This window comes from Daucus carota, chromosome 2 (genome assembly GCF_001625215.2).
Source record: "Daucus carota subsp. sativus chromosome 2, DH1 v3.0, whole genome shotgun sequence".
In the NCBI taxonomy this organism is placed as follows: Eukaryota; Viridiplantae; Streptophyta; class Magnoliopsida; order Apiales; family Apiaceae; genus Daucus; species Daucus carota.
The window spans coordinates 39458263-39469771 of NC_030382.2; the positions used below are offsets into that span (position 1 = coordinate 39458263).

General features: G+C 30.4%; 1 protein-coding gene across 1 annotated transcript; it reads left to right on the forward strand.

The window, feature by feature from the left end:
- Positions 1-1521: 1521 nt before the first annotated feature.
- LOC108206966 (DDT domain-containing protein DDR4) lies at positions 1522-10503 on the forward strand. The gene is made up of 11 exons (XM_017377419.2): positions 1522-1811; positions 1964-2074; positions 2726-2812; positions 2916-2953; positions 3037-3118; positions 3234-3340; positions 3413-3566; positions 3635-3727; positions 3873-3987; positions 6173-6227; positions 9538-10503. The coding sequence occupies exons 1-11, from the start codon at positions 1707-1709 to the stop codon at positions 10193-10195; spliced, it is 1605 nt and encodes a 534-aa protein (XP_017232908.1). The 5' UTR covers positions 1522-1706; the 3' UTR covers positions 10196-10503.
- Positions 10504-11509: the final 1006 nt, after the last annotated feature.

The window sequence follows — 11509 nt, forward strand, 5'->3', positions numbered from 1 at the left end:
TCGAATAATTTTTGTCATGTTCACTAATTATCTGATATTGAATCTTAGTACACCAATTATATGGTTAAATTTGGAATAAATATTATAATTTGAATTATTTAACTATCAAAAATATCATCAAATACTGTAAAAATATATTTTGTTACCGAGATAATTTTAAACCGAATCTCCAAATTGGTCGTTAAAAATTCATACTTAAATTCAAAAAAGTCATTTGGTGTGTGTACGGTTTGATGAAATTGACCATCCGGATCTTAAACGAACATATTTCATTCAATTCAATTCGAAATTTTCGACCCAATATATATCGATTAAAAGGTTATTGACCCGGTTTAATTGGGTCGGGCACGAATTTCAATTTTTTAAACTGATCCAACTCAATGTGTATCATGATTTTTTAAATTTATCCGGTTCATTTTATTTTGTTGTGTTTGCGAGCTCTTTATTCAATATAGTAACGTTTGTTTGCTACTTAAAATGTATATGAGATTAAATTTATGAATGATAATAGATTAAAATCATTATTATGTTTGTTTAGGAGCGGATAAACATAAATCTCATGTTTGTTTGCTACTTAAATGTATTTGTGATTTTAAATTTATCCATTTAAATAGCAAACAAACATTAATGAAAATATGAGATATAGAATACGTTCGTTCATTATTTATTTCTACTTGTTTTTTTAAAATAAATTTAATTTTATGTCTTTGACAAGACTGTTAGAGTAATTTGAAGCGTAAAAAATTGGATGTGATATTTTACTCCACTGTTTTTAAATTTTAAAAGTACGAGACTTTCCTCTATAGTTATGTAATTTATCAACTGAACCAAAGCAATCCAAATTCCAAACTGAAATATTATAAATTGATTTGAATTACAAATTGATACAATTTGGACTGGAATGAAGTTTGAAAAATCAAATTCGTTGATAAATTCCATTAACGTGCCAATCTGAACCGTATCCGCCGATACTTATTATAATTATTTAGAGTTAAGTTCAACGGAGACCACATTTTTTTCGGAGACCCGGAGACCACATATGTTCTGCAAGTAAAATATTTCATAAAAACATTGCAAAATGTATAGTTTTGCAAATTATGTTCTATGAAATCATTATTTCATTTAAAATCTTAAGTATCATATAAGTTTTACATGTGGAACATTACAAAATGTTTTGTTCTATGAAATATATTTAGTTTGCAGAACATTTGTTAAACTTGCAGAACATACATTATCTACTTATTAAACATAAATGATCTTCAACAATTTTAATGAATACATGATATTTGTAGAACATATTTTACAAAATAATTTATTTTATAGTTTTTTAATTGCAGAATATACGTGATCTCCGAGGTCTTCGATGAAATAGCGGTCTAGAACTTTCCTCTAATTATTTAATCTATTTTTCGGTTACATATTTTCCAAAATTCCCGAATTTTAAAACACTTTGCCGGGTCATGCTGTTGTTCCATAATCATAGGAACAGGCACCCGAATATCCAATAAATGGATTAATGTGATTGAGAAATAACAAAGCGAGTCATGAAAATCAATATTCAAAAAATTACTAGAAATAATCCCTAAATTATCAACCCTAACTCTCTATATATACATACTAATTAGGCGGGAAAACTCTTCGACTCCCTACACCACCGCCATCGTAGCTCCTCTCCTCTCCGCCGTCCGATCACATCTCTCTCTACAATGGACGTCACAGATGATCGGAAACTTGCTCCGTCGTCGGTAATCGATCACCGGACGAAGCTTCGTCGGCGCTGCGAGTTAGCCACCGTCCTCAATTTCTTAACCGTAAGTACACTTTCGTATATGTATATATCAAATAGTTGTTGAATATATCTTAGAATTTAGAAATAAGTTGTGTTTATGTTTATGTTTATGTTTATGTTTGTATGCCATCAGCTATTTGATTGATTGAGTGTGTGTGTGTGTGTTTTGGTTAGGTGTTTGAGCCGTTGTTAAAGAGCAAAATGAAAGTAACAGCTGAAGATATCGAGATGGCGATTATTGAGCCCAACGAGTTGCTCTCGAAGCTGCACGTTATGCTCTTAAAGGTATATATTACTGGATTATTAATTTGTTTGTAAGGTTTCTCTCGTGTGAGGACTGAGGACTATAGACTATTGTCTGAGTGCTTTTAACAATTTCTGGAATAATATATATATAAGTGCAAAACAGTTGCTCTCGCGTGTTTATGGAGATGGCGCGAGACTATATTTATATATGTAAATGTTTTGTGTCATTGTGTTTTTTAGTGCTTTTTTGGTTTTGTTGTGTTGGTTCCATGAGCTACGAGGATTGTGTGCAAAGTTTTGTTATGTTGTCATTTTGCAATTGTTTGTTTGATAGTGATTGAACTTGGATATCTTGTTCCCTTGTAAAGATTTTGGGTTTTAGATGTTCCCTTTCACTGAAGAATTTTGATAAATTTTGTTACTTTTTCGTAGTTTTATTTCGGGTATATGGTGTTTCTTTGAGTCAAAAATATTTGTGTGGGGCTTGCTGGTTTTCATTAAAATAAATGTATTAGATGAAGACATCATGGTGAGGTAAAACGTCTCTCTTTGAAATATTTGGAAGAGTCCAACACGGTGTCTTCACATTGCATGTGGCTTTAAAGCATGTGTTCGTCCGTCGCTTATTTGCTTACAATGTTGTTCATGACAAATATTATTTGTTATCTGACCCAATGTAAATACTTGCAGGGTATACCACCAGTAAGTAAGATGTTGGATCGTACTGATGCTTGGGTGACTGTACTGTGTAAGAAACTGTCTGATTGGTGGCCATGGGTAAGTTAAACTTTTATGATTGTTGTTTACCACCTCACTGACTATAATTACGTTTCTTGTGTTATGGCGGTATTTCAATCGTCGTCTGCCTTGTTCCTGGCAGGTTGCTAATGGGGATCTTCCTCTTACTGTAAATAAAGGGTAAGAACTAATATACTTATGTTCAATGATAATCTCTTCGTCAGCAGCATAGTCCTAAACATTCATAGTCTGCCTTACTGAAGGAAGGAGATATCTGAATACAAAGAACTTGAACCAACAACCCGTCTAGTGGTACTTAAAGCGCTCTGTGAGATCCGACTTCAGGTAATGTACCTGACTATCCTCTTATTTGAGTTCTATTTATTTGCTTGGTGTAATAGAGTTATGCAGTAAAGCAGTTTATCTAATTAGTGATATTACCATTTCTTTGATCTCTCAGCAAGATGACGCAGTGTCTTATATTAACAATGCTATGAAAACTGGATCTGAGGTTTCTACATTTCAGAAACATAGGATATGTGGTGATGAGAAAGGGACTTCATACTGGTAAGGGTTTATTTCGGTGTTAATAGTTAAGTCAACATGAGATTAGTAATCAACCCTTTGCTATCTGTGCAGGGTTGATGGGGATGCTTCTATAGGCTATAGATTGTACAAGGAAGTACGCAAGTTTGAATCCAAGCAAAATGATGAAGGCGATGGATATTTTCCAGCGATAGATATTCAATGGGAAACACTTGCAACCAGTCTTGAAGAATTCCGTAAAGTTGTTGTAAGTATAAATTATTCTCTATTTTGGTATTACATACTTTAATCACTTCTTTTTACTGTCAATAACAGGTTGACTTCTCGTCTAGTAAAATAAAGTTGGAAGTTGATGTTTGTAAGACTGTTGAAGCTAATGTTCTTCCAGTACTTGAGAAACTACATAAGGTCAGTTTCTTGGAAGCCTAATAGTTCTGTAGCTTCACTGGTCAAAGAAGCGCCTGCACTTGTGATTTGTGAAGTTAAATTACTTTTGTAGATTCTTTTCTTCCTGTGTACTTCCTAATTGTTTGTTAATTTTTGCCTTAAACAGAAGAGAGAAAGGGCGGTGAAACAACAAAAAAGTAGAGAAATGATTTTAAGTGGTTCTCAGTTTTCCGGTCTCACTCGTACATGCCGGACTCGTACAGCCGTTTGTTACACATTTGGTATGAGATGTAACTTTTCTCATGTACTCTTTTGTATCTGAACTATCATCTATTGGCAATTTGTGGCGATGAACATAATAGAACCTTATTTGCATTTCTATGATGTGCATAGATAGTCAATACATTTGCATTGTTGTTTATTTATCTCCTAAATTTCTTACTAAAACTCCTTAGTCCCAGTTTTACTCGCCCCCTTTTATGGTTTTGGTAATGGCTGTAAATGATATAGTTTCTGGATACAGTAATATTTGCCTATTTGTTTGTTTTTTTTGCCAAGTGCTTATTTACTTTTTTACTTTGGGTAATGTACTTTTTTGGTGCGAGGGATTAGCCTAGTGAGGTCTTAGTTGATGAGATGCAATCTTTGGCTAGGTTCTTTATAGTTAAATGTTGGATCACTATAAAGTTATGGCAAACTAATTCTTCTTGTGGGTTAACTACAACTACAAGGCATACTGAAATAATACGCCAGAAACTTTTCTGTGTGAATTTTTATGCTTTATAGCATCAAAGAAATATGAAATTAAACTTCTTCATCTTTTAGAAGGATATTTGTTTTAACACTTCATCCACAATTTACCACAATTTAAAACCTTCATATCAGGGACGAAGCTACATAGGGGCCAGAAGGGGCCATGGCCCCCCCTAGGGTTTCCATAGTATTGTAATTTTTATTATATAATTTTGAAAAAAATTGTATTTTATCTATATATTTATATAAATATAAAAATTTGGCCCCCCTCAAAAAATATTTGTTCGCTTCTAAAAAATATTTAACATTGTAAAATAAAGTTTTAATTCTTAGATTTTTCTAATTTATTGTATTAGACCAAATTTAAAAATAAAAATAAACAAAAATATGGATATATATACAATTATACTAATTTAAAAGGAAAGATCGTAAATTGTGATATGTGATAAATATAAATGTCAATATGGTTCTTCTTTAAAAATAAAAATTTTTGGTGGAGGTCTTATCCAAAAAACTTATACCTCACTTCACTTCTTCATTTTCATAGAATAGTTAGTCCTCGTGCATTATAAATTTATTATTTAATATTAATGTTGATCTACTCATCTTCAATTTAAATTCATCATCCAGGTAATATTTTTACTTATTTAAATTATAACTTGTCGTCTTCTAAATAAGTATAATATTTTTTTTAAGTATAATAAACATTTTTTTTTGAAAAGGAGTAAGTATAATAAACATAATATTTAGTTTTTGAGATATTGTCAAAATACAATTTCATATAATGTGTGTTACTTGCTAATTAAAGATTACTATAACTTAGAGTTATTATGATGAGTTTCCTGACCATTTATACTTAAATATATTTAAAGAAAAATAGCTAAATATTTTTGTTGACACTATTATAAATTTGATTTCCTGATTTAAAAGAGCGCAAAGCTCTACTATAATTTTTTTACTAGTATTTTTGTATTTATTTTATAATGAATATTTTACAGTGCTGATGAAAAATTTTACTGTATCGAAGAAAAAAAATTTCGGCCCCCCTTACAGACGTTTGCTGGCTTCGTCCCTGCTTCATATAATGGATAACTGAAAGTGGTATGTGGGAGTTCTTTATATAATGTTAGGTACATCATATATATTACAGAACGAGAGAGAGAGAGAGAGAGAGGAAGTTTTTTTTTTTTTTGGGGGGGGGGGGGGGGTTCAAAAAAGCATCTCTCTTTAATTAGCAATGAATTCTTCAATCATACTTGCAAGAGATCTCTATATGTTTAGCTACACAACATAATCTCTCTTTGAGTAGCAATAAATTCTCCAATCATACTTTCAAGAGATCTCTATATGTTTGGCTACACATAATCATTGATTTCCCTTTTATATACCTCCAATTTTCTTTGGAGGATACGCCTAAATATATTATCATGTTACACTAAAAGCATATTTTCTGGTTTATTTTCAGTTGGCTTGTAGATATGTAAATCAACTATCTGATAAGTTTGTGTTATGGTTGAGACTTGAGCGTCACAGTTATCTCTTGTTCGACACTAATGTTTTCTATAGAATGACCGTAATTATATTGATCACATTATGTATAAGCATCGGGGAAGTGAAAATTCTCGGAATTTGCATTGGATTTATATGACTTTGCACTTCTGTTTTCGTTTTCTTAAGGTTTGTCGCCGAAATAATACCTTATTTCATTTGCAGATGAATATGACAAAAGAATAAGTGAGGCCATAAGTGTACAACAACAACAGACGAAGTAAGTTTTTCTATGTGTATACTTTTTGAATCTTGCTTGGTTGCTTTACTTTATTAGGGGTGCCATATTTTGCTTTTGCATTTCATGGTTTATGTTTCTGTGGTATTAAATTCTATGTTAGCATAATATAGTCATCTCTAACTACTAATAGTATTTTGAATATTACTCTTTCTTTCAAATTAAAATTATCTTTGTGTCGTGGCAAAAAAAAATAAAAAATCTTTGTGTATGTATAATAAGAATATGAGACCTGTTTATCCCCTTGAGTCATAAATAAATTCAACCCTCTAATTATTTGTTTCCCTGTAGCTAATCATATTTAGATATCTCTAAAAATATTTTATAGATTTATATGCACTTATATGTCAATTTCAAGGGCCTTGAATAGTTGATAGAAATAACACTGATGCATTTACTTTAAAGAATCAATTTTCATAAGTCCCTTTTCTTTTCTTAGTTATTGCCTCTTATCCATCACTGTAAATTTTGAGTAAAACAAAATCATGAATGGTTGTCTGTTACACATGATTCTGAGGCTGTTTAAAAAGTTACGCATGTAGACAGTCCTTTCATCTTGTAATTGCTATAGTTAATTTTAACATCTTATTATACCTAGATTTTGTAAATTTTTTAATGATCATTTCATATTTCAAATTATGGATAAAAAGTATATGATTTATTCTATATAAAGCATATATAATTATATTAAAATCAGAGGCAACAAAATTACATATTATTTTAAGTAAAACTAAATTAATTCTATAATATTCATATATCAAATTATATATATACACATATAATTTATTTAAGATTCAACCTTGATAAGAAGAATTTTTATTTAATTTTTCTATTTTAGTGTTCAAAATTTAATTTTAAGGTTTTGATATAAATCATTAAATAAATGTTAAATATTTTTACAATTTATGTATAAGTTAAAAAAATTATTAATTTTTGGAGATAATTTGATTAAATATTTTAGATAAGTTTTATTAGTGATATTTAGAATTGGTAGGAGTGAAGACATATTCGGTCAATAATAAAAAATACAATTACGGTATATTCAGTTACTAATTATGATAAATCATATATTATATATCTAAATCAAATGATTGATAAATTAATTTTGATGTTAACTATATAATATCATCAATAATAATTTAGGTGCAAAATTTCTGTAGGATAAAAGGTCTAAACTTATTTTATGATTATGTTCAAATATAATTGATATTTGCTATTATTAAAAAAACTTATACATAATACAATAAAAATCTTTTGAATGAATTATGAAAAAAAAAAAGTTTGTGAATAAGTCCACGTAAATAATTCTTGTATATGTATTGGTACGATACAAATTATCAAATTATGACTAATTAAAATATTTAAATAATGAATGGAAAAGTCAAAACATTTTAGATGCAAAATTTATGAAAAATTAAAATTTTAAATTTAATATGATTATACTTAAATAAATGAATTTTTACCACACATTCGATGATTATCAATCTAAAAAACTTACACATAATGCAATAAAATTCTTATAAATGAATCATGACAAAAAATCGTACAAATGAATTTACGTAAATAGTTCTTATATATGTATTGGGTATATAAATATATCAAATTACGACTGATTGAAATACATGGACATGATTAACAAAATCAAAATAATTATATTACTATACATATTGAACACATAATAACAAATAATCTTATATATTTCACAATATTATTTTATTTTATTGAATGTAATAATAGATTAGTTGGATATTTTAGATATTTATAACTTTTTCCCCAACATTTAAATTTCCTTTAATATATCTTACTTTGCAACATAAAAATATGTAGGGATCTTTTTAAAAATACCCATCTGTAAAATTAGTTTTTTAAAAATACTACCATCTTTTTCATTGTTTTTAAAAATACCTTTTCATAAATTTTTTTTTCAAAAATACGATTTGCAACTTTTGCAACCTCATTTGCAACCTTGGGCGGCGCAGCCGTAAAAGTTGCAAATGAGGTTGCAAAAGTTGCAAATGAGTTTGCAAAAGTTGCAAATGAGGTTGCAAAAGTTGCAAATAAAAATGGAAAGTTGCAACTGTTGCAACTGCAATTGCAACTAGTTCAACTGAAAACTGTAAGTTGCAAATGAGGTTGCAAAAGTTGCAAAAGAGGTTGCAAATGAAGTTGCAACTGCAGTTGCAACTTTTGCAACTGCAGTTGCAACTTCATTTGCAACCTCAGTTGCAACTAAATGCAACTGAAAACTATATATAGTTGCAAATGAGGTTGCAAATGAGGTTGCAACTGCAGTTGCAACTTTTGCAACCGCAGTTGCAACTAAATGCAACTGAAAACTGTAAGTGACAACAGATGTATGGTGTGCCCCTGGCGGGGCCATTAGATTACAATAGAATCAACTGAATGCAACCATATGCAACTGAATACAACCATATGCAACCATATATGCAATTACAAATCCTGATTTCAAGTTCCAGTTTTCAAATGTCAATGACGTTTGAAAACCTGAACTTGAAATCAGGTTGCAACACGGCTGGCGCCGCCTGTAGTTGCAAATGAGGTTGCAAAAGTTGCAAACAGTATTTTTAAAAAAAAAAATTTATGAAAAGGTATTTTTAAAAATAATGGAAGGTAGTATTTTTGAAAACAATAAAAGAAAAGGTAGGTAGTTTTGTAGATTTCCCAAATATGTACTATTCTAAACGTATTGCACATTTTTTCATTTATAGGTTGTAGTATGTGCAGCTTTAACTCAACGGGTTGCTACCATTTAGTATGTCTAAATTTTTTTCTTGAAAAGAATATAAACATATAATTGTTTCCCGTATTTATAGAATCGTAAGTATCTTCAAATATATTAATTATAATCTTATTATTTAAGTTTTAAATAAAATTTTACTATACCACATCAAAGTTACCGATCCTATTATGCAATAGGTTTTATACTTGTCAAATAAACACGTATATATAATTAGAAGAAGAAATATTAATAATCCAAAATTAATATTTGTGGGTCAAATTATTTGTAAGATAGTTAATACTAAAAAATAGCATCAAGTAATTGAGAAAAGAAATTTTTAATAAATTTAATATTTTACAATTAAGTATAGATGCATGTATATGATTAATTTATACATACATTAAATAAGTTAGATGCATGCATATAATTTATTGTTAAAACTTTTAGAAAGTTGCTCGTGGACAATATTGACTTGGTCTTTGTTTTAGTAATAGTATAATATAGATTTCTAAATCATTGATTTCTTGGTTTATACATTTATATGTGATGTAGAAAGAGGAAGACTACCAAGGAGCCGGTGGCAGTAAAAAAACACAGTGATAATGAGAAAGAAACTGAAACTGCTTCAGAGGAGACCATGGACCGAATAGAGGAGAGTGAACACTGTAATTCTAAGAAGGAAACTGAAAATACTTCACAAGAGATACTTCAATCGGACATGAAAGTGCAAAATGATATTGTTGCAGATAGCGAAACTGAGAGCGAGAACCATCAAGATGTTGACATTGATGACAATATGCAATCACAAGATATTGTTTCAGATAGTGAAACTGAGAGTGAGAGTCATCACGATGGTGATATTGATGACAACAGTGATGTTGAATGGGATGAGGATATAAATGATGCTAGTAGTGAGGATGGCATTGCTTCAAACTCCTCTGACAAGGAAAATAAAAACCTTGACAAGAACCATGTTACATGTGCACGCAGGAGACAGGGTTTGCCTCAGAGGAAGAGAGTAGCCGGGGTGGTCAGTCCTGCTCAAGAAAATAGTAATAAAGGTGCTAAAGCTCGGCCGAGGGGCCGACTTACCCGGAAGGACTCCCTTGATTCATTTGTTGCCCCTGATTCGGAAGGAGAAAGCTCGCCAGCAGATACCAGTGGTAGGAGTAGCAGTGGAAACTTGTCTGATGATAGTGTCCGCCGCTGAACTTTCGAAAAAATCTTCTCTTTTTGTAGGGTTACAGGTTACCTACAGGCTATCATTTTACTTTTTGCAAATATATGTATAGGTCCTGTAGGACCAAAGCTCTTTTATTTTGGCGAACTTGACCCAAACAGAAGGGAAGATGTAGGTTTATCGTTTACTAGTGGTATACTTGAGCTAATTTGTGTTGAGTAGTTGAAGGAATGAGAGGAGGGTGGTGTTTGTGATGATTATATATCTGATCAGCTTGCCTTTCCTCCTCAACAGTGACTATGTTGTGAACGTCTTTAAATATATTTCGTTTGCTCGTATCCATCTTGTAGGTGTGTGTATGTTTTTGTTTAAGTGCAGCACTATCAATTATGTACTAGTATCCCTGTTAATTTTTGAAAATAGTATAAATCTGACACCCATGATTGAAGAAATTATAAATAAGAATTATTGAACTACTGATTTATGATTTCTTAGATATTTTTTCAACAAATCAAGTATTTTTTTGATCCAAATCGTAGTGTAATTAGTAAATCAATGTAATATTTTTTTTAAATTAATCGGAAAACTTTCGATAAGTCGGAAATTTTTAAAACATTGCTTATAGAATCAATATACTTATATAAAGGAGAAGCAAGGGGCGTGTAGGTGGCGCCTCTCAAATCGCTCCGTTCTATTTTTCTAATTTTCTGAAAATTTTTTTGATGAAAAATATCAAAAATTAGAACTACATTTTTTAGTTTCGGGTATATTAGAAGTAAATTTCAGAATCTGATTTTGTTTCAGATTATTTATGGAATATAGTCGTTTAAAAGTTTTAATCTGATTTTGTTTCAAATTATTTAATTATGGGAAAGAGTATCACGCAAGTCTCTCTGCAGCTATAAATACCCCTATATATTGTAGGATTTTGGATCTTCTAAACACAACCTATTCTCTCTCAATACCACAACTCTAGCTCTCTCTGGTGATAATTCTCTTGCTTGATTTCTAACTCAGTGATGCCGTTTTTCTGCAACGACAAGTGAAGGCAGTTTATATAGTTTTAAAAAAAATAAAGGTTGTTGCAAGCAAATGTATCGCTATGTGGGAGTCGACAAATTGAAACAGGGGAAAAAAATATAGTCTTGACATGATATTGATGGATGATATCAATAAATTAACTAATAGTGATGTATGTTTGTTGGTTATTCCTTTATAATATTTGTTTTGTTCATCGGACATGTTTGTTGATTTTAATTTTTATATGATTTACTTTGTATATAGGACAATAAGGTGAAGTGAGGGGCGTGTAGGTGGCGCCTCTCACATCACTCCGTTCTATTT

Coding starts and splice junctions, on each gene's coding strand:
- LOC108206966 (XM_017377419.2), top strand. CDS start 1,707: ATGGACGTCACAGATGATCGGAAACTTGCTCCGTCGTCGGTAATCGAT. Junction 2,954..3,036: donor CCTCTTACTGTAAATAAAGG/GTAAGAACTAAT, acceptor GCCTTACTGAAG/GAAGGAGATATCTGAATACA. Junction 3,988..6,172: donor AGCCGTTTGTTACACATTTG/GTATGAGATGTA, acceptor TTTCATTTGCAG/ATGAATATGACAAAAGAATA.